Here is a 23,881-nt window from a genome sequence, read left to right on the forward strand (position 1 = left end):
TGAGTGTGTGTGAAAGTGTATGTGTACTGTGTATTTATAAGTGTTTGTATATATGTGTGGATATTTCAGTGGGAAAAAAAGAGGTGTATTGCAAAGTTCTGTGGAATTGGGATCAGACATTTGTACAGGAAAGCGCCTTCTGGAAACACGGAAACATAATATTCTGATAAAAGAAATACATCTAAACTTGTTTACCTTCATAAAAAGTTCAGTTTTATGTTGTAAAACCTGCAAAAATATACACCAAAAAAAGGAAAAGATTCATGTGGTTTATTGGCTTTCGAGTGTATTCTCATATGAAAAATGGATAGAGATGAGAAAAGCTGTGATTTTGCTTTCTGAAAGTCTGACAAACACCTGCCTGGTTAGAACGGACGGCTGATATCTAAATGTGTGTAAATTTGCACACTTACCTGCAGAGACAGATAGAATGATCTCCTACCTGTCGGCATTAGCTGCACAGCAGGTGGAGCTCCACAGGCTCCCAGGCAGCCTGCTTCCCCCGGCTTAGAGTTTTGATCACGGGGTACATGGCCGCAGGCGTCTGGACAGTGCAGCATGAGCAGCATCAGTGTGTCTGCTGCATCCGTCAGATAGAGCGACGAGCTGCTCTGTCTAGCTTTGAACCTGGTCTCACAGGAATCCGTGAAATAGCCACAGATTCGCTTAACTCAAAATCCGTGGAATAGCCACGGAATCACTAAAATTTCCGTGAAACTGACACGGATTTCGCTACAATGCAAGTTAATGACAGTCATATCCCGTGGCTATTCCATGGATATTTGTTCCTATTGGTTTGTTCAAAGTCACGTGACTTTCAAGGTCCCGGCGGTCAGAACAAAAAACATGGCGGACAGTTCTCTCATTTTTGGTGAAAAATCAATATTTTGACTTAGTTTCTGCATAAAAATGGATTTTGATCACATTTCTAGCGAGAAATATACGTTTTATTTTCTAAATATTCACTCAGTGAATGTACATAATCACTTTGTATGTTGGGATATGGCTGTCATTAACTTGCATTGTAGCGAAATCCGTGTCAGTTTCACGGAAATTTGAGTGATTCCGTGGCTATTCCACGGATTTTGAGTTAAGCGAATCCGTGGCTATTTCACGGATTCCTGTGAGACCAGGTTGCTAGCTTTATACAACTATTCTGCACTCTTCTAATTGCACATTTGGAACATACTTATACACACAGACATGATGCGGGTGGTGTCAGCATCTGTTCTGATATTATCTACACTGTAAAAAAAAAACCTGTTGTTTTTATGGTAAAAAACCTGCAGCTGCGGTTGTCAGAACTTTACCGTAATAAATACGGTGCAACTTTTTGTAATATTACGGTAAAATGATTTTTGATTTCATGTTTTATTCCATATTTTACCTTAAAAGTAAAACGTTTTTCCATCAAAAGAAACGCTGTTTTGCCATATAATTGACAAGAAAATACTTTATAAATGCTGCATGAATTAAAGATTTTACCATTAAATATTACAGTATATTTCTGTCAGAGATATGGTGTGTAATACATTTAACAGTGAGAAAAAGTATTTTTTACAAAAAATAAATGCAAAAATGATGGCTTGCATATTTATAACAGAATATGTTTTGCTACAAACACTGTGCCATTGTGTATTTTACAGTGTAAAAACAAATACTGTTTTGGCTGATATATACATTTACAGTGTTTAATTGTTACTGAAACTGAATTAACCCATTTATCATTTTACGGTCTTTTACTGGTTTAGCAGTTTTTCACCATAAAATCTACAGACATTTTTTACAGTGTATGTATTTTGTTTATTTTCCCTCATTTTCCTGTCCAGTGTTCTCATTATTTATGCTTTGTTTTTGTGTGTGTGTGTGTGTGTGTGTGTGTGTGTGTGTGTGTGTGTGTATGCAGGCGGTGCCGAAGCCCATAGCCATGGAGCCATGTTGGGGGAGCAGAGCAGGTGTTCTGACGGTGCTGCTGTATCTGCCCAGAGTCCCATCTGGAATCCCTCCACCTGGACAGTCTGGTATGACTCACACAAATACACACAGACGGACAAATAAATAACACATAGAATGTGGTATTATATCTCTCCTTGTAGTGTAATGTGTGTTAATCTGTCTCGAATGAGCAGTTAAAGCGGCACACAGCACAGTCACAACTGGCATTGCTAGTTTTAGATTGACAGTTTTTTAAAATTTTCTTTATTTTCATGATGAGCGCCCATATTGTGAAAGTAGTAACCACAAACTAGAGACATCAGGGATATATAGTTTTATAGGTATATTGACAATAAGGGGGTTTCTCAGCAGTTTGAGGAACAGAAGTGCTTGTCATCCAATCATTGAAAATACAGAAATCTCCAAAAGTTTTTGAACCCAAATCTCAGCATGGATTCTTCTATGTTGTTCCACAGGTCTTGGTATATTGATGTTGTATTCTAGAGGTTTTTTGACCATTTCATCAATTCTCGATATGAATAAGATTGCAAAATTCAGCACCAAATGTGTGTAACAAATGGTATCAAAGTATAAATTGCTGCATCAAATTAAAGGACAGAGTTGAACATGGAAATGGGCTTCACATGGACATATATTAATGTTCTGATACACCGTAATAGGTTATAGATAGATGGATGGATGGATGGATGGATGGATGGATGGATAGATGGATGGATGGATGGATGGATGGATGGATGGATGGATGGATTTTTTGGTTTTAGGAGACTAGGAGATGATATGCTGATTGGTTTATTTCATGTTACTCATAAAACACACCTATGATAAATTGGTTGACTAAATGCAACCCCTTTGCCTCTTTTGCACTTAGTTTGTGCCCAGATTATACACCACTTAAATAGCAAAGGTGAAGGTGGACACACTTTAAAAGCACTCAAAAGCACTAACTTCAGATACATAAGAAATTCACTCACAGTTGAGGCTTCCAGTTTGTCTCTGAATGCTATGATTATACCACATTTTTTATATTGTATTACAAGTTGGTCTCAGTTAAACAAAACGGTTGAATCACTAAACAAAAGTGCCCTCAAAATCCATGACAAAAAGCCACGGCGCTACCATCACTGTCATATACTGAATAAATATGAAATTTTAAACTTTGAGAATCTGATAAAGCACTCAAATGTCTGCTTACTTTTTAAAATGATTCACAATGCTGCAGCTCCCCCCTTGAAAAAATATATTACACTCTGTTCTGAGAAGTCAACAAGAACAAGAAGATCTGTTACAAGGGGTCAGTGTAATGTACCCCAACTGGATTGTGTGTGTGTGTGTGTGTGTGTGTGTGTGTGTGTGTGTTGGGGGGCAGCCTGTCCTGTCCTGTTAAATCTGCCTCAATGTTTCTATTTATCTATTTTATATATTGTCTCTTTGCCTTGTTCTGTTATTTTACATAATCATTTTCTTTTCCGATACTAATTTTCTATGTACTGTTCCATCAACCTGCCCAGGGACTATAGGTGAAAAATAGCAATCTGCTAGAAGCTGGCACAATGCATATTCTCTTGTTGTACAAGATTAATTTCTTATTGTGCGCTGTCCCTGTCTTGAAATAAATAAAATTACAAATTACAAACTTTAGACCACGAGCTATAGGTGATGTTTTATCAGCATAGTTTTTAACTTATTGGCAAACCCATTTTCCCTAAATTACTCCTGTAGTGTTTTTGCAGGGCTTGCGTTCTAATTTGATGTTCACCGTTCTTTGTATGCTTGGCATGTGTTGTCCAGTAAAGTGCTGCACAATATGATGCTTTTTATTTGGGGGGGGGAAGTGCTGCCTCAATCATTCTTTGTGCACAGGCAGGTGCATAATGACCAGCTGCAGTAGCTGCCACGTTCAGCAGACAGTATTTATGTCCAACTGTCAGACACAGCTAATGTTCATTTTTATGATTAAGTGTAACAAATACCAGCTCTCCTATTGGTGATTTTCTCCATTTTTATTTGATTGTGGCTGTTGTTGTAAACTGTCAGCTGTCTCCGATCCATGAAATCCCACATCTTCAACATTGTAGGCTCACAAAAACACAGTCCACGCCATGTGTGATCCTTTTACAAGTTGAGCCGTTTTCAGCAGCTCAATGATGTCTGAAAAGACTCCAGATGTAGCGAGCGGTGCTTCTCGTGTGCCTCGCGGCGGCTTCCCGTCAGCTCACATGTAAAACAGGCTCTGGCAGTTTAAACAAAAGCAGAGTAAACGCACTAAAATGTGATGGCATCCGAGGCATCATCAGGAATGACTTGGTGCTATTCTGCCGATGTCATCATTAGAGAGCTGTCTGCAGCCACAGAGCAGGTAGCCTAATAGTGTAGAAAGATGTTTTATAGCCCCAAAAGTTACCTGTTCAATCCCTGCAAGTCATATCTTGGGTCAAAGGAAATCAGAGACTTTGTTTTTTCAACCTGTGAATCCCATCTTAATGTCTAACATGCAGAGGCCATGGTATCTGCTCATTGTATGATCGGTTTGTTTTCTTTACAGTCTTCATGATTAACTCTCGAGGGCTCTTTAAAATGACCTTACACTTTACACCTTAAGGTCCCAAAACGGTCCCTCTCATTCAAGTGTTATAAAAATGTGATACATCAATATTTTTTTTTCACTTTCACCACATCAAAGCTTTTAGCAGCTTCAGACCTAACATAGGTATACATTTTTTTTTTCATTTTTTATGTTTTAATGCCCTTTTTGTCATCAACAACCCCTGATTTTCTCAAGGGCAAAACACAAAATATGCAATATTTTTAAAAAAATCAGGTGCAAAGTGTTATATTTGGGGTTAGGGTTTTACAGCCTTGACTAGGTCAATAATTGATAACTCCTTTTTATCAATCCCAACACACCAAGACCGTTTTTATGGTGTTCAGCTTTTTCATTGCCATGCATTTTGCAAGGTAAGGGAACCAGGCCTCCATTGAAACTGTATGTGATTTAGCTCTGCTGCCCCTGGTGGTTTGAGGGGGGTCATCAGACCTAAAACCAATTTTCCATGTATTTTGAAGGGGGAGGCTTAGATTTATTAGGTATTCATGGGAAAAGCATTATATTATGTCAGGATTACAGTGTATCAAAATTTGTGTTTATAATGGGAGTCAATGGGGCCAAAACGGGCCTTAAGGGTCAAAGTGTGAGTGTTATGCATATCTCCTATTCTATAAACCTTGCAAAAGAGGAATTTTGGAATTTTTAAAATTATAATAAAAAACAAAAACTGGCCAAGTTTCATACAATTAGCCTTTAAACTGGCCGATATATTGAGAATCGATATATTGAGGGTTAATCTGGATTTCATCAAGTTCACTGGGTCATATGAGACGTACACATTCGATTGTTTATGTTGTGTTTATTTTGTTCTGGAACAGTACATTTCTATTGGGAGATCATACAGAGCTCACACTGAGTATATGTTGTCCTGGTAAGCATTTATTTAGTGGTCTGCAGGTCAAATGCCTTTCTTAACCTTTTTCAAACAAGGTCACATCCATAACTGATATAAATGACTATATTTCACTGTGAAGCAGGTCAATCAATACAAGAAGTTGTGCATCTTTTAAAGATCTGTCAGCTGCTTTCTGTTTAATTTGTGATCTTCTTGCTGAAAGGTGGTTTTGTAGCTGACTTTGCAGACCCACATTTTCCAGCATACGGTTAAAAATCAAACTGTTTTTATATTGTGATACGAGTATGTTCTTTCTTTTAGCATCAGCATGTTTCTTACAGTGATACAATGAATTATTCAGAAACTCTTGACATATGGCACCTTTTAAAGGTCTGATGTGGTTAGACCTGCCTGGTTTCCATCCAACACTTACTGTTGGATCAATTGTTCCCCTAAATGAGACATCCTGACTTTCCACAGTCTGAGCTCATGTTGCTGCTATAGACGTAGGACATGCGATATCCCCCAGTCACTCCAGCCGACCACCACGCGGCTGCAGAAATCACTGAAAAGACAGCAGCACTTCCTCACAGACCTGACCGAGGCCTGCAGCGTTCTGCACCGTCAGCATGAGGCCAATCTTCTCTCCCTCCAGCTCGTCTTCCACCTCAGTCCACCTCTCACACAGCTTGTCTCTCAGACCTTTCTCTCTTTATATTTTCCCTTCTCCCCCTGCAGCTTGCAGCTTCTGTCAGTTTGTCTTTTGGTAGTTTTGGTCTTTAGAAAGTGGACTGTATGTAACCGGAGCAGGTGTGAGAAGCCTGCGTTCCTCCAGGCAGGAAGCAAAGCCTTCAACACGACGACCACTTGACAGAGGAAATGAGCGCAGCAGACGGAAAATGAAGCACTTTGCAAGAAAGCATTTTTTTTTTTCTCGAGGTAGAAGGAGCTTCATGTTGAAGCCTTTAAAACCTATCATCAGTCACTGTAGTCTAACACAGGCGGGAATGAAAAGTGTCAGTGTGTGTGAGGGAAAGAAAGTAAGTTTTCAACACTGAGAGATGTTATGGGGATAATAAAAATTAAATACTCTCGAGGGGTTAATGGTAATGGCATTAGGAGCAACGGGAAGACCACTAAATGAAGTGTCAGCGTTAAGCTAAATCCCAAGATCAGAATCGGAATTTTTCGCAGCTGCTCTGCAAATGTTCTCTCGACTCTGTGTAAAAAAGGTCATAGAAAGCAAAGAACTGCAGGTTTATGTCAAGTGTAAGAAGCCAATCAGTCCCTGTATTTATTGATTTTCATCTCGATCTGATGTTTTAATGTGAATAACACTAATAGACGGACAGAAAAAGGCTTAACAAATAGATAAGAACGATGAGAGTCTTACAAACCTTTAGACACAAACTGGCTGAACTCTAATGCTTCTGCCAAAACTTTAAACATAATCTTGAACAGACAATGGGAGCCATATTTTTGCTTTATGTTTTCATCTTGACAACCCGATTGGTCGCTGGCAGCAGTCCAGCAATGCAATTTCCGATGACAAACTGTAGATAAAAACCACTTTAAAGATATTTAGATTGCTTAAAGACAGTGTCTCTGTTTCAGAGTGAAATCACAGGCAGCTTTCCTATTCCCCACCTTACACCTGATGTTTTGGACATTAGCTCATCACAGCAGCAGCAGACTAATTTTCAGGAAATTAGGGCCAATAAGAGGCTTGTCAGTCCTAGTCAGGCTGCTCTCTGGGGGACGTCCAGGCTCCTTGTTGTTTTTCTCATCAAATCAATGAACTAGCTGTCGTGTTTAGCAGTGTTTGAAGCCTTGAGTTGATGGTTTTGTCTTCTTGTTTGTCTGTGTCGTGATCACAGATACAAACATAAGCAATGACGTACATTTTAATGCATAAACACGCATGATATGACTTCAAAAACACAGAGGAACCGATACAAATCTTGGACTTAAAAGAGAGGGGAGAAAAAGAAAATCGCCCACCCATCATCCATCCCCAGTCTCCTCTCTCCATCCTCCCACCGCTGCTCCCCAGAGAGCCCTCCGCATAGGGTCAGACAGCAGTCCTCCATTGATGTTAGCATGTATGAATGTGAAGTCACTGCGGGCTAGCTCCGCCCACCCTCAGTGGGAGACACTTCAAGAGGAATCCTCGATGAGCAAGCCTATTTTAGCTCGCCTTCCCTCGCACTGTCTTCTCTTTCTTCCCTTTGTTTTCTTCTTGTCCTCCTTTGCTCTGCTCCCCTGAGGTGTTACCAATAACTGACCCTTTATATGTAAGAGAGAAAGAAAAAGAGAAAACACCCATGTTGGTTTCAGGAAAAGATGCAGCACCAGCCTCACAATTTATGGCTTCTCAGCTGCCAATTTCTCAACCCATATTCCTCACTGTCTTTTTTGCTCTTTTTCCACTTTCTGTATCATTCTAGTACTTCAGGCCCCAGACCAAGAATGTGACATGGTGGTATTAAAGACTTTGTGTTTTCTTCTCCACTGGTGTCATATACTTCGATAAACTCATAGAGCTGCAAACTCCTGATAGAAAACAGTGATGCATGCATGCAGATTCTCAGAACTTGCCGCTATCTTATTGCTGAGACAACAGCTGGCATCACATCACCATACCTGTCAAGTATCCCGTTTTGATCGGGAAAGTCCCGTATTTTACCCTTCTTTCCCGTCGTCCTCCCGTATTAGTGTTTTCCAGTAAATCTCCCGTATTTTAACCGGGCCCAGGCGGAGTAAACAAAAAGTAAAATCATTTTCAGACTGAGCTCTGTCACTAGCCTCGTGATAACTGCCACCCGCAGTAGCTACTATAGGTACTGTAGGTAGCAGCTGTTAGACGAGTGACAACCATAGACTGTATGAATAATGGCCATGGTGGCACAGCTGGTAGAGCGCATATAAATAGAGGCTCAGTCCTCATGAGCGGGTAGCCTGGGTTCGAATCTGGCCCAAAAATATCATTTAAATAAATAATAGATGTAGTCACCATGACGTCACCCATAGGGTTCTGACTAACTGATGAATCCAGGTGTGTCTGATTGTTGTTGCTGTGACAACTGAGGTCGGGCTCACCTGGATGAATCAGTTTGTCCAATAATGGCAGAAAGGAAACAAAGGAGCTGGCTGAAGTTCAGGAAGTAGTGCAGCTGTGCATAAAGCCAGTTGTAGTTTATAAGTGGTTGACAAGTGGTGGTTTTAGCTTTCTTGTACACCTGTCTTACAATGTAAAGGATACTGGAGCTTGGTTGGGGCAGTGGGACTGCTTGAGGCGGGCGCCGGAAAATTTTCCTTATTTTCAAATCCAAAACTTGACAGGTATGGGTCTACTGTCTTCTGAATGAGCCCATATGTTGGTAGCAGGGTCATGATGTATCAGGCTTCATTGCATCATAAGAAGACCTGTCAACATCCACGCTCCAAGTGAACAGTGGTTTAACCCAATTCACTCACACGACTGAAACATTTCTGTGACTGTATCCGTGCAGTTCATCCTGTGTCCTAGTGTAACACAGCTGGTGTGTTTGACCTGAAGCCCAACAGAACTCTCTGCTGTCCAAGAGGCATCAGGAGTTCCACTGACTGGTAGTCAGTTTGTAGGTCTTTAACCATAAATTGGATGGAGCACAAGATAGAAAGACAGATCGGTGAAGCACCAGCAGTGATGTAGGTGTTGAGTGTCACGATGACGCAGAAGCTTTTAATTCACCAGTAAATTTAAGTTCCAACCCTCACCTATAGTCATGAGCTTTTGGAAGTGACTATAAGAATGAGACATCAGATACAAGTGGCTGAAATTACTTTCCTTTTGCAGAATTTACCCTAAGGGACATCACGAAGGAGGTCTGAGTAGCAACCCAGCTCCTTCATGACAAAAGTAACCATATGAGGTGGCTTGGGCGTTTTTCATTTTTATTATAATCAAAATAAAGAAGAATTTTACAGGCCTACATTATGCAGTTTTAAGGGCACGGGGGAAACGTTGAACACCACAATGCCTAAAAATAATTAACAAAAAAGAGGTGAAATATGCTCCTCCACCGCACCAATCCCTCTTTTTTCACCTTGTTTATTCAAACATCACAATTACTGTGCTTTTTAAAGAAACATTGCCAGGGCATTTGGCTATTGCGTGCTACTAGCTAGCAGTAGTTTGCTGCAGTTTCAGTAGTTAATTAGTGCTGCTGCTCCAACTGCTCGGACAGAAAGCCCACGTTTAGAATGTGAGGCTCTGAATATTACAACTGTGTATAACTTAAATAATGGCAGATCACTTCAGTTTTCTAATCTGTCAAAATGACGGACGTCCTTCAGAATATTCTGTCATCATTAAAAAAAAAAAGAAAATATTTGGTGAACTCGATCACTGCCCAGAAGGTGCTGGAGATAAGGATGTCTGCACTCCTAAACCTAGCCTGCTACCAATGTTACTTGGACCTGGATGAGTACTGGATGAATAGTGATGGCATTAAATATTCAACATCTTGACATAAATTTGATAAGCAGCACAAAATCAAGACATCAAAAATGACATCTCATGGTCATCTTCTCCCCGCCAGTCAATAAAACTGGTGAAGGCTCTTTGATGAGAAGAAAAAACACATTTAACAAGTTGTCACTGAACATTAATATCAGTGCACCTGACGTGCATTCTTTGCTGCATGCATAAAAGCAACAAAATTAAACTTCAGAGTGAAAACTGTGCCACATGACATGGTCTGCCTCTGTCTCCTGTAACACTTCAGGTGTTAAGAGACGTTTTATTAGCTGTTGCATCCTGCTAGACAGTACCTTTACTCTGATACATGCACATTGTTGGAAAAAGCATAGATAAAACTTTTTTTTAACTAAGGCCCCGTTTACATGACGGCGCTTGCAGGTAAAAACCGCTCTGCCGTAGCGTGTCCGTCTACACTGCCAAGACACAAAACTCTGCTCAGATCTGCTCACGTCACATGCGCGATTACCTCTATCACATTTAGGATGCACCAATTGGTGGGAGGCGAGCCAGACGGCTTTGGACGAGACCTGGGAGATCTAGTGGATGGTGGAGAACTTTGTGGAAGGAGTAGCTGATGAAAATGTTTGGCGTGAAAACTTCACATGCCCAAAAATGCTCTTATGGCTTTAAGTAAATGGTAATGGTAAATGGACCTGCACTTATATAGCGCTTATCTAGACACTTTGCGATCACTCAAAGCGCTTTACACTACAGGCTGCGCTCATTCACCCGTTCACACACACATTCATACTGGTGGCAGAGGCTACCCTAAACGGTGCCACCGGCCACCATTGGGAATTCATTCTCACACCGATGAACGCAGCATCGGGAGCAATTTGGGGTTCAGTATCTTGCTCAAGGATACTTCAACATGTAGGCTGCCATGGTCAGGGATTGAACCACCAACCCTCCGATCGGTGGGCAACCGCTCTACCAACTGAGCCACAGCCGCCGTGTGATGCTGCCTGGCATGCTTACCCGATCACTTTCACACACTTTAGCATCACCGTATGCAGCAGATTTCCTCCTGAAAACGCTCGTCTAAACGCGGAATAAAAAGTGAAGACACGACGCCACTTTTGCGTCTTCTGTTCAGACCATCATCATGTAAACGTTGACTAAACTTTGAGTGACAAACTCCACATTCCTCTCCGTCTCACTCCACAGGCTGGTCTGTGTGATGAGATTACAAGCTGCAGCAGTAGAGGAGGTCTCTAAGCTCTTGTATGGCTTTTTCTTCACTCTGATCTTGCGAGACGGAAACACGATCACATAACGCACAGATCGCTGTGTTTAAAGCCAAATCAAATTCTCTGATAAAATAATCATTTTTGCACAATTCCTGGCCCCCATAATCTGACCAGGAACCCTGACAATGACAGTGAATGGAAGCGACTTGCTGCCGTTAGAGTGGCTGACAGCTGTTGTCAGCCAAATTGCAGTGGACGACTCACACATGGTGCCTGCCTTCGAGAGCGACTCGCACAGGAGTGGAACAGCTTGACCAGTGAGTGACTGTTTGACTGATTCAAAGTCGCAGTGCTCTGACATGATGGACAAAGCAGGAGAAGAAGCCTGACAGTCAGGACCGGAGAACTAGAGGGACGGATGGGGAAAAAAAAGAGGGGGGAATGAGATCTTATTTTTGGCTCCAGTCGCCACTCTTCCATCTCTGCAGCCTGTTTCATGTCATCTTTCTCCTGTCAGTTTTACCTCTTTATACTGTGCCTCCCACGGCTGCAGTTGTTTCATTTTTTAATGTTTCAAATAAAATGGGACTCAATCAGTGGTTAATGGGTTTACCAGGCTGCACATATTCTCCGTCTGGTGCAGTGGAGCTGTTGGAGAGAAAGACAGTGGGCTACATTTCCTTCTCAGCTTCTCTCTCGAGCTTAAATAGTGGGTCAATAGAGACAGAGGCGCGGTATTCACAGCCGCCTTTTCTCGCACTAATCTGCCTATTCAGCACCAGAGATAGAGCTGGGAGTATCTGAGAGAGAGAAGGGTAAGAAGAGGAAGAAAATACAGGTACTGTAAGACGTTGAAAGTCTTTGTGAGTAAAAATAGAAAGAGCAGTGTGAGAGAGAATGGAGGTATTAAAGGCTGTGAGGTTCGATTTGAGAGATACTAAAAATACTTAGGTAGAAAGTTTGAGATGTATTAGAAGAGATACACGCAGAGGGAGAGGTAAGTGATTGAAGGAGTTGTTAAGTAAGTGCGGTAAGTGGTAAGAGTCCATGTTGACGCCCCCTCACCCATAAAACCAGATTAGCATATTGCTGCAGCGAAGCTGAGATGATAAGTCCTTGTGGTTATGCTTTGATAAATCCACTCCTGGTTTCCTCTAAACCAACTGCAAAGTAGGAAGAAAATATAATCCCCCCATCTCTGCCTCGCCTTCACTTCCTCACTACTCTCTGTTTTATCCCTTTACAATCTCTCACTTTCTTTATTCAGTGACAATTCACTTCAATTGTTGTGCAGTTTTTGATGCAAATTCATGAAACATTGAAATAGATGTTTTCATCAACTATACTGCTGTGCTTCCATTGCATGGTGCAGCTCTGCTGGGCTCACTGGACCAGGTTCATTTTCTCTCCCATGTTTTTTTACTGTGGAAATTAAAGCATAAAAAAAGCTGTGACATCATCTTCACTGCAACACTTTCTGAATCCTTTTGCCAGTCAGCACTCTATTAACTCTATGGCATAGTTTAAAGCAGCCATTCTCAACCTTGGGGTCCCGACCCCAATTGGGGTTGCGAGATGATTTCTGGTGGGCGCCAAATCATTTTGGCAAAAATATAAATGCACAAAATTAGTATTAAATTACATAATTTCAGACAGGGAGATGTTTTAGTTCTTGTCAGCTTCATTATTTGTCCAAAATTCGTCGTATCAACTGAGTTTGTATTATCTGAACTGTGCGCATGAGATTCTTTTCAGTGAGCACAGCGGGAAAAAACTGGTGCTTGTTGCTTTACTGCAGCTGCAGTTTGCTAGCTATAACTGATGCTGGAAAAATGGAACGATGGCTGCAAAGAAAAGCTCCAGACTTGGGTCGCGGACAACATGCATGTTAAATTGGGGGTCGCGACTCAAAAAGGTTGAGAACCACTGGTGTAAAGAATAGTTTTGTGGGCTACCATTTTTTCAAATTTTGGTTGAGCGATTAAGAAAAGTGCTATTGATGCTAGCTTGGCTACTTATAGACGGTGGTTTGTGCAGAAAGAGCCATGCCACTCCAGTGACAATTCTCTCTGATCAATCAGCGCTCTGCAGTGTTTTGACTCCACTTTATGGTCGGCTCAGTTCGCTTGGAACAAGTTGGGGCTAAAAAACAAAATGCTGCAGTTACTTACATCCGAGACACTTTAGAGGCTTTATGTTTTGGCCTCTCCATGTTAAGGCCTGTAAATAATAATAATAAAATCCCTACACTAGAAGAAGCAGCAGGTACAAAAACATACATTACATTCAACGGTTTCCAATAGTCTTTGTCAATATTTTCTATCTCAGCCAAGAAATTTTACATTTTTTGCTTTTGGAAATGCGTCCATCGGTTTTGAATCTATGTTGTGCTGTTCAGGTTCAGCTTTGTTTCGTTCTCTCCCTCCTTCCCTCCCTCCCTCCCTCCCTCCTCTCTCTTCTCTCAGCCCTGACGAAGCATCTTCAGCCTTTTGCTGTATCATTCTCACTTTGGCCCTCTTCCTAAAGGGAGGAAAAAGCTAAATTTATTATCCGTGGACAGAAAATTGATTTGGGTCATTTGCATTAAAAACATAAAGGACACCACAATGGAAAAAAGAATCTAATATGAACACTTGAATTAATTAAAGAAAAACTCTGCTGGCTTATTTAGCTTCTGTCCTGGTCTAATGGCTCAGCATCCAAGTCTTCTGCTGCTTAATAAATTGCTCAGTTAAAGAGTGAAGAATGTCAGAAAGGTCATTAAAGATTCTGTCAGATTTATTTTAGACTGGTGTCTGTGTACATGTTTGCAAATTTCACTTGATTAAGCTGTCAATTAGAGTCATTTATTTTTTATTGTTTTGTGACCAAATTTGTATTGGGCAAGAATACATCAAAGTACAAAAATACAATGCAATATTGAGTGGGCATAAAAAGTGAGAGGTCCACTAGAGATGGTCCGATCAGGTTTTTTGGGACTGATAGCGATCATCTAAAGCCTCACCGATTGATCACATGGGACGATATTAATATTTATATTTTACCCCCCCCTCCCCATCAATTCATCCACTCATGCACAGGCCTATAGTCTTTCATTTATGTTAACCTTGCCATCATTTATTTACTAGATACTACTAGATTACCTAGATTGACCTTTATTTATTGCATAGCAGTAACTGTAATATTCCTTCATAGCAGCAGTGGCACTGTGGAAAACAATATGCCAACATGGCCTCTATAGGGCAGTCCAGAACAGGCAAGAGCTTCATGTTGAAAGTTCATTTATTGATACTATCCATTTTAAATGGCTGTATTGTTGCATATGTCGTATAAAATACAATTCAAATAAAAATTGAGCCTATTTAACAGGCTAAACAAACGCAAAATGCCAGTCTGAACATTGGTGGCATTATTGCACATTGTTATACAGTACAGTGTAACATATTATTATTGCTCACTCTCACACTAATATTTCTCTAAATGTCTAAACGCTTGCATAAATTGCCGCTAGCGTGTGTGACATCGGACTCACTCGCTTGGATAAAGTTCCATATGGCAGACATGTTGTGGGTGTGTGTTGGACGGTGCATGCAGGCTGCGTGACACAGCACTTCTTCTTCTTCGTTTTAAATCGGCAGTGTTTCGGCGCACTACCGCCACCTTTGGATCCTGAATGTATATCACACCATAACAAACACTTGTAAAGCACATGTACGTATAATGCGATCGGATCGGTGATTTTAACCTTTGATCTGATTTTTCGATCGATTGTTCTTTTATCATATCGGGCCAGTCCGATCAGTAGCCGATCGATTGGCGTCATCCCTAAGGTCCACCATTTGTTACAAAAGTATGCATTCAAAATTCAATAAAATATAGCACAGCTGTGCGATGTAGAAAAACAATGATTAATTAATCAAGCGGAAAGTGGGATTCAAATGCTAGTCATAAGGGGGTGATGATAATCAAGTTCATAGGGTTACCTGAGTCATCATTTAAGTTTATAAGAGTTAGGTATTCAGTCTCTTTGCTTTAGCACTAGTGTCTCCCTGCATCCACCTCCTCCTTCCCTCCCCCTGTGTGTCCCACTGTCTCCCTCACGGTGTCTGACTGGATAGCTGCTTGACAGGAATCGGAGGGCAGCGCTCGGAAACTCAGCTCCATTGACCCGGAATGGATCTCCGATACTTTGATCCTCTCTGCCTTTGAAACCATCCGCCCCGCTGGGATGCACTCTCATGTCGACCCCCACTCCTTCATCTGTCTGCTTGTTGACTTTTAGTCAAATACTCAGTGGTATTTACTCTCAGGCAACTCATGTATTTATTATGTGGACACGAAGCTTTGCTCATATCCAGTCGCTGTCATTACCTTACTTGTTGTTTTTTAGCCGCCACTCTCTTGTAGTTTTGTGAAGCTGGTTGACTGAACAGTTTTAATCATGTATACATATCAAATGAGACAAGGCAAGGTCTTGATGTTAAATTGGATCAGCTGCATAAAAAAAAAATCCGGAAAGAAAAATCACACTGCAAAAACGGTGTGTCTAAAAATGATCTTGCTGCATGGACAGATCATTTCACTTGACAAGATTTCTTAAATTAAGATTATTAAATCTATAAATAAGCATGTTGAACACTTAAAATAAGAAATTAACTCTTAAAACAAGATAAATTATCTTGATAAGAAACAAATAATTGTCAGTGCTTGCAGCTTTTTTTAATCTTGTTTTAAGAGTTAATTCCTTTTTTTTAAGCGTACAACATGCTTATTTCTAGATTTAATAATCTTAAATATTGTCAAGTCGAATTAACTGTCCATGCAGCAAGATCATTTCCCTCAGATTTAGTGTTTTTATCTTGTTTTTAAACACACCTTTTTTGCATTACAAGGCAAGGTCAGGACGCTGATGAGGATATTAAATAGCAACTTTTAAACTTTTTTTAGTATGACAAACCAACTTTTTGGGTGATATATTTTTGCCATTTTGTTGTCCTATTTGCTCAAATATATTTTAGGGAAATGTAAATATGGATTTCAGGGTTTGGAGATATTTTTATTGAAGCAGAAAGAAAGACTCTACCAAACATGAGAGGCTTCTTAGTTAGTTGGGAACAAACCTGAGTCTCACATCAAAGCAGTCGTAGTCGTGCATCATGTTTGCTGGGCTTCGAAAACCTGAAATCAGTGCCCTGCAGATGCATAAATATTTGAATATCAATGTGTTACTGTTTGACTGACTTTGATTCTCCATCGTTTCATGGAACAGAGGCTGCTGTGTTATTTTCTGTTTACCATTATAGTGGATCCTGAGCAGGCTGCTGTCCCTGGTGTCTTTATTGAGGGCGAACACAAAGTCAGAAGCCAGACTTTGATGTTTAGAAGCAGAGGAGGGCCCGGCTGTGAGCTCTGTCACCGGGTCAGAGAGCGCACTCCTCCCGACACAGATGTTTTCCAGCTGCAGTCCCACTTTTCCACATCAAACCTGTGCCTATATGTGTTCCTGGGGAATTTTGTCTCCGGCTAATGACCCCATTAGTCTATCGGGAGGAGGGCAGGATGGGTCTGTGAGGGGGTGTTAATGATGCGTCAACTTACCTGACAAAACAATCACATTAAAGCGCCCGGTCGCCACGGCAGCCAACGAGCACCAGCGCTCACCTGCAGCATAATTTGATTACTTTTGACCAATTTAATTTTGCAAATGGAGATGTGTGTGTTCACCCAGAAAAATCAACACAATTATGATGGCAATTTGTCAAAGGTGAAAGCAACGGTGATGGAAGAATATTCAGATGTCACATTAGAAATTAATGAGTATCTTTCTTTACTTCAACTTTCCCAGTCTTTGTGTTGTGTGTCATTAGAAGTGGCAGACAGGTCTGTATATATATGTAAATCATGCTGGCTGTACACCACTTTCAAACAGATGGATCATTAAGTTGAGGTCTTGTGGAGTTGATTTTTTTATGTGAAATAACTGTTGCCATTATTGTTGCATACATATTGGCTTTGAGTTTACAGACAGTTGTCTGTCTGATCAGAGCAGCTTCAGTTAGGTAATGTCTGAAATGTTGTTTCCTTCCCTGATCCGTCTTTTTCACTTATTTTTCTTTATGTAAGCTGCAAATCATTTTCCTAAACTCCTTTCCTTCTTGTTTGTCTTTTTGTGTGTATGTGGGTCTATATATTAAACATAGTTTGGATTGTGTAAGGGATATTTAAAGCTTTTTAATCACACAGTTGAAACATCAAAACAACATTTTTCTGACCAGAAAGAAACAAAGTTGCACAGTGTTTCAGTGTTTGATTCAATATCTTGATTTAACGCCACCCCATTTCTGTTTTCACTTAGTTTTATTGTGTCATGAAAGCTAAAATATAATTGAAAGGTCACAACAACAACAAAAAACCTCACAAATATCCAAAACAAAGAATGGACTCTTAAGTGTAGGAGAAGAAACAGACAGCAGGTCACTGAACAAAAGCCCCGCGAGCAAAAAGCCAATAACAGTAATTTATTAATTTATTTTCTGCACAAAAGATGTACAAGCATAATACAGTTTATTGAAGTCTTTCAGGGAAAGGCAGAAACAAGCCAACTGACAACACTTTAATAAAGATGATTATTTTGTTTTTCTTTTGCAATTTAGAGCTATTCAGTTGTCAAACAGAAGTCACACTGGTGTGAATTTAATAACTGCTATGTACTTGAAGTGTGCACTGTGAGCTGTATTATCTGTGAAAATATAATGATTGTATCTGAACTCAATGTTAAATAACTCTTTTTGGGGACACCCCCAATTAGTAACTTCTTGTTGCATAAATCTAATTCTTTCTAAAATAATATTAATCCATTTTCTACTGGAATTCCCAGATCTGAAATGTACACATTCAAATGCCTTGTTTTGTCCTTCTAACAGTCCAAAACCTAAAAATAGTTAGTTTATTATGCATTTTGCAGTTTTCTATCCATAGATTTATGATTTCAGTTCTAACTTCATCTTTTTTTAGGCTTAAAGAAGTTAGGTAACAGAAGCAGGGCTGCAGCCAGGGGTTCAAACCTTCCAAAAGAAAAAAAATACTAAAAGCATGAGCATGATGTCCTCAGTGGCACTGCATTGAAGTGGCTCACAAACTCTTATGGATGTGTTTACTTCTGAAGTACATAGAATATCTACAAACAGGCCATTTGGACTACAAACCACAAATTACCGCAGCAAAAAACCCCAGAACATTTCAGTATTGTTCGTGGTAGACAAAACAAACCGAAGTGCCAAAGTGACACAAACAACCATAATGAACCAAATTCCAACAGACCAGGTGCTGCGAGCCAATCACAGAGCACAGAGCTGTTGGCTGCCATGTTGGTCTGTATGGCGTGCTGTGTCAGAACTTTGCAGGTGCACGCACACCACTATTTACTTTTACACACATAAACCTGCAGAGTTACGTACACACACACACACAGGCACACACTGAGCAACTGTGTAATCGGCTTTCCCCTTTCCACCCACTAAAAAAATCCCAAGAATCACTTGAGTGTGAAATGCTGAAAACATCCTGCATCCAAATCATATCAAGAGCGCAGCAGATTCCCTCCACTGTTTGCAGGTTTTGTTTATTTGGCTCCTGCATACCAGCAGATTGAGCTCCCGTCATAATGACCATGCATTGTCAAGCCCACGGTTGTCAGGAGGGAAAGACAGGACTAGCTGCACTCGCAAGAGCTGCCATGACTCTAAATCCACATTAACAACAGCAGCTACTGCCAAGGTAGCACAATGCTGCGAGGCATCTAGTGCCGCGGTGCATCCGGCCTGCTCCGGCTGTGGAGAGTGAGTCAAGCATCAGATACAGACGTTGTTTTGAGAGGAATGACATCCTGCTGGATGCTGAGAGGGAGAAAGTAAAAGAAAAGAGACAGGATGGTGGGAGATATGCTCCAGTGACCTCAGCGTTTGCCCCCTTTTTTTTTTTGAGAGAGACGTTAATAAAGCGTTGATAAAACGATGTGTCTCCACCTGTCACACCTCCGCTCATGCTTTTTACTTTGGTTTTCTCTTCTTTTTCTTGTTTTCATGTGTTTTTCAGCTGCTTTCTTCTGGTCTAATATTTTCAGTGGCTGTAAATAGCTCAATAATAATAATAATAATAATTCAAAACAGATTTCGCAAAGTGGTTGACACAACAGAATAAACCCAAATATAAATATATGTTATTTCTTTGATAGTTCTCAACAACATAATTGAGGTATTTTATTGTCGGTTTCCAAACTTGCGACTAGTTATTTTCTTTTCAGCTGGACAATTATGAGGAGAAACAAATATATTTCATGAGGTCAACAGATCCAATTAAAACAAGAATTATATGAAAAATAAGACATTTTGCAAACATTGTAAGCTGTATTTAGCATTGTCTTTTTTATTTCCAAATCTTAAATATTTAATTGCATAGCTGGTGTTATACATATATGCATGTAATGAAGTTTAACTAATAAATCAGGTCCCTCTTTAACATTATAAAACAATCTCTTATAATAAGTTGTGTCTCAACAGTGTGTTACATATGAAACAAAAGGGGACCCACAATAGAACCCTGTGGAGGTCCACATTTTACCTTTAAACAATAATACCTCATATTAAATTTTTAAAAAGCCTGAATATTTGATTTGACCTGTTAGGGTTCAATGTGTTTTATCATCCTTAAACAAGTGAATTTTGTTGATATGATATATATTTTATAATCAGTTGTGTACAAAGAAATCAAAAGGGGACCAACAATAGAACCTTGGGGAACTCCCCATTTTGTGTGTCATTTAAAACATCATGTTGTATGTATAACTCTCTTTTCTTTCTGGGCTTTCAGGTGTTGCTATAGCCAGTGCTCTGGTAGACACATCACAACAGCGAGTGATGGACTTCAAAGAAAGAGGCCTGGGTCTGAAGCACCGCAAACACATTGTGCACCATCAAGGGACCTGTGTATGAAATGGATTCCCTCGGCGAGGTAACGAGATAGCCATCGTGGCCCTGGAGGATTTCACTGGAGCTATTGTCAGACAAAAGGGACACATTGTAAACAAAGGCAGAGCCTGGAAAAAAATGGGTGTGGAGAGTCTTTGATAGTTGCTTAGAAGGAGAGGAAATCCACTGTGTCATCAACAGGCACTCAAAGTGGAAAAAACGACACTCACCTTTCTTTCCTGGATCAGATAGAAGCCTTCTTCATACTCTTCTTGTCCCTTGTGTGTGTGTATATCCTGATGAGCGAGGAAATGGAGAATTGAAAAGCTACAGATTGACAGAGAAAATGTGTTCCTCCACCACAGCTTTGGTCAGACAGTTATGAGTGGCTGGCAGGCTTTTCCAATTCTATGCCATGTGGCTCCGCATCTCCAGGGCTCCACTTGTCTGTCATGCAGTCTGCCATATTGACAGAGGAAAAACACTTGTTTTACACCATTAAACCAAACTAAATGGCTTCGAGCTCCTGTGAACAATATTGAGCTGAAATTAACTGAGCTGAAATGAAGTCCTCCTGAGTTACAAACCCACTCGGACTCAGGAGCAACGCTGGACACAACAACATGGACCTAACTAGATCAATGCAAAGCACTGTAGTGGGTGGTGTTCTGTGACAATGATTTGCTTGAGGGGTATTTTAAAATTACTACTGTTGAGATGTTGAAGAATGAAGATCATTGGATGTAACTGTTGTCCTTTATGAAATACAAGTAATTATTGTTTTTCCCTGCATCAACATTTGAAGTTCTACATTTTGAGATCTGCTCAGGTCCTCTGTAATGGAAAAGGGTCCATTTATCTGTAGCTTTGGGCCTTTTATACATCTGTATATGCACTATAAGTGAAATGCTTTATCAGTACATTAGGACCCTCTGTGGGATAATATTATGCAACTGATCATCCAAATGTTTATTCTGGGCTGCAATGTAACCTCAAGGTCGGTATCATCAAACACATACTACTGATTCATAATTCAGTTATTACTGTGAAGATACACTATACCTTTTATATCTTTTCTCATGACCTCCAGTAAATTTCATGCCTGTTTACATGTCATACAAACTTTTATGTAACATATCTCCTTATGTAATATTTATTAATTATGCAAATTACAGTTAAACAATAATTTTACAAATGCACTAAGGAGGTTTTTTTTTAAAACACTAAACAAAAGATTTTGCAAAGCAAGTCTGTGCAGTATTCCCTTTTTTTCTTGTACCCTCAGTGTCTTTTTATTAAATATATATATATATATTTTATGCATATTATAGCACGTTTTGTGTGATGTCAAACGTTTTTCCCCTTCACCAATTGTGTTAAAACCTTCACTATATATTGTAAAGTCACTTTTTCTTAATCAACTGCACATACACAGTAGAGTTACGCTACCGTTCAAAGTTTGGGATCTACTGCCACCAAAGCAGATGTCTGAATGCTCTTTAATGCTTTGTAGAAAGTCATCTTTATAAAAATATGTGTTTTTGAATGAAAGGTTTGTTTTGTACATAGAGACAAAGAGACCTCTGATCAAAAGTTGAACAAGAATAGAAGAAATCAGCAGTATTTGGTCATAGAAACTGGACGCTAAGCATCAAAATGTGTGCAGATTTAAATAGAAACAGGTTCCTGCTTTAGTCTAAAGGATAATAATAATAAAAGCTAACTGGAAACCTATTGGGGGCATTGCACGAATAATAGGTTGAATTGTGATTATTCTTCTGGGGCCAAAACTATTTAAATTTTCTGTTTTATCTCATCAATATAACAGCTGATTCCAAACTTTTGACAACAGCAGTGGATGATTTTATGCACATATACTGTCTATATATTGAGCCTGTTTTTTTCCCATACAGGCATTGTCTTCATGTAATTTTGCACCAGTTTGTTGTTGAGACTTCTATTAACAAAGGGCAGCTCACTACACTGTTTTTGTCCATATGAGCATAAATCTGTACATTTACAATTAAAACGTTTTGATGCCTTTTCGTATGGTAACTGGATCTGATACTCTGTGTGTTCTTACCTCTGGTGTTGTGGGGTTGTATTGATCAGTGTTGTTTGGATGTCAATAGGGTCAAATGATAAGCTCAGCCAACGCTATAGACTCTGCCATCCAACACTGCTTATAGAGTTACACAGATACTGGCTCAGCAACCTGACTGGACAAACAGAGAATATAAAAATCACTGAGCACAACATGACTTAATACTTAATTTACATTTTACACATCAGACAACACAGACAACAAGACAGTCACAGTAGACATCAGTTGACTTCTACACGCCTTACCTGTCAGCTTTCTAGTCCAACATCTTACTGAGCTGAGGAATGACACAACTGGTCCATCAGTTATTCTATAATTTGGATGCAAGTTCTGTTTGGACCACAATCACATCTCAACATCATCTGGAAAGCGCGACCACTGAAGCCAAAATTTCTCCTTGACCATGACGTTTTACCATAGACCCAAAAAGTTTGAGTTAACGACAGCAAAAGTTAGTTATTTATGCAAATTTAAAGACAATAATTTAAAGATAACTGCCTGCTTTTTACCATTACAGTATTCAACTGCAGAATATTTTAACTGGATCCCCATGAAATGTTCGATCCAGAGTAACCTTTTCAATAATTTATTGCAAATATATAGAACATAAAAACTCTGTCGGGTCACTTTAGACCCATGTTGTGCATCAAAGGGTTAAATTAAGACTATCACCCATTGGTTTGTGGCCTGTTGGAAGCATCGAGTTCAGCGTTACACTCGTCTCCATCTTGTTTCTGATACGGGGAGCAGACCATATCTGGACTGTGGAGAAGGAGAGGGATCTGATCACTGACTACAGCCTCTCTACACCTCAACCTGACTGAGAGAAGCTGCTGCTAATTCATGTTAGCATTAACTGGAGCATTAACTGGGATGTTAGTTTTGGCTAGCAAAAAACAAAAACAAAATGTATGTTACTGACCTCAGAAAACTGAGCAGCGACTCCTTGGAGTGTCTGTTAGTCCAACCAAACGCTGAACAAGACATTTTAATGAACAAAACGTTCAAATAAACTGTCATTAAGTGAAAATACAGTGAAAGGGTCAAACCGGTAAACGTCCTTTTTATATCTATATAACGTCTTATATAACTTTATTGACACGTTGCCGTGGATACGCATTGTTCTGCTTCTCTCCTGATGACGGCTCGCCTTGTTAGCCACCTGTCAATCAAAGGTAGCCACGCCCCAAATCATAAGTTTCTTTATCTTCTATTTTCTTCTAAATGGGGCCATTATTAGAACTATTAACATCAAATTGTCTTGAAGAAGATTTTTTACTAGTGATTGAGACCATAGTGTTGTCCTAAAAAAAATTCTGCGGTAATAAATCAAGTGAGAAGTTTTCCTCTTTTACACTGAAATGAATGGTTAGATTTTTTTGCAGCCAAACTTAGCACCCCCTGCTGGAATTTTTGGTAGAATGCAGCTTAAGGCACTTCCTGGTTTGCCTCCATGCTCAGACCTGGAGGTTGCCGCCTGCTTTTTACCATTACAGGATTCAACTGCAGAATATTATAACTGGATCCCCATGAAATGTTCCATCCAGAGTAACCTTTTCACCTCAGGTCGGGTACAGATCACATCTGAACCGCTACCTGAAATTCGGTACTGATACCCAATGGTACCTTTTTTTGTCGTTTAGCTAACATGATGTGCAAAAACTTTTCTGTCTCAACCAGGTACCACACAAATTACTACA

At 39.9% G+C, this 23,881-nt stretch overlaps 1 protein-coding gene across 1 annotated transcript in view; it reads left to right on the top strand.

Annotated features, from left to right (window-relative positions):
- Positions 1-22,132, top strand: part of atrnl1a (attractin-like 1a) — a 380,138-nt gene extending 358,006 nt beyond the window's left edge. The window contains exons 29-30 of the mRNA XM_059359919.1: positions 1,907-2,021; positions 19,980-22,132. Coding sequence (XP_059215902.1) covers positions 1,907-2,021; positions 19,980-20,101 — 237 coding nt within the window. The 3' untranslated portion in view covers positions 20,102-22,132. The remainder of the gene's footprint in view (positions 1-1,906; positions 2,022-19,979) is intronic.
- The last annotated feature ends 1,749 nt before the right edge of the window (positions 22,133-23,881 follow it).

Source organism: Centropristis striata, chromosome 20 (assembly GCF_030273125.1).
Source record: "Centropristis striata isolate RG_2023a ecotype Rhode Island chromosome 20, C.striata_1.0, whole genome shotgun sequence".
Classification (NCBI taxonomy): domain Eukaryota; kingdom Metazoa; phylum Chordata; class Actinopteri; order Perciformes; family Serranidae; genus Centropristis; species Centropristis striata.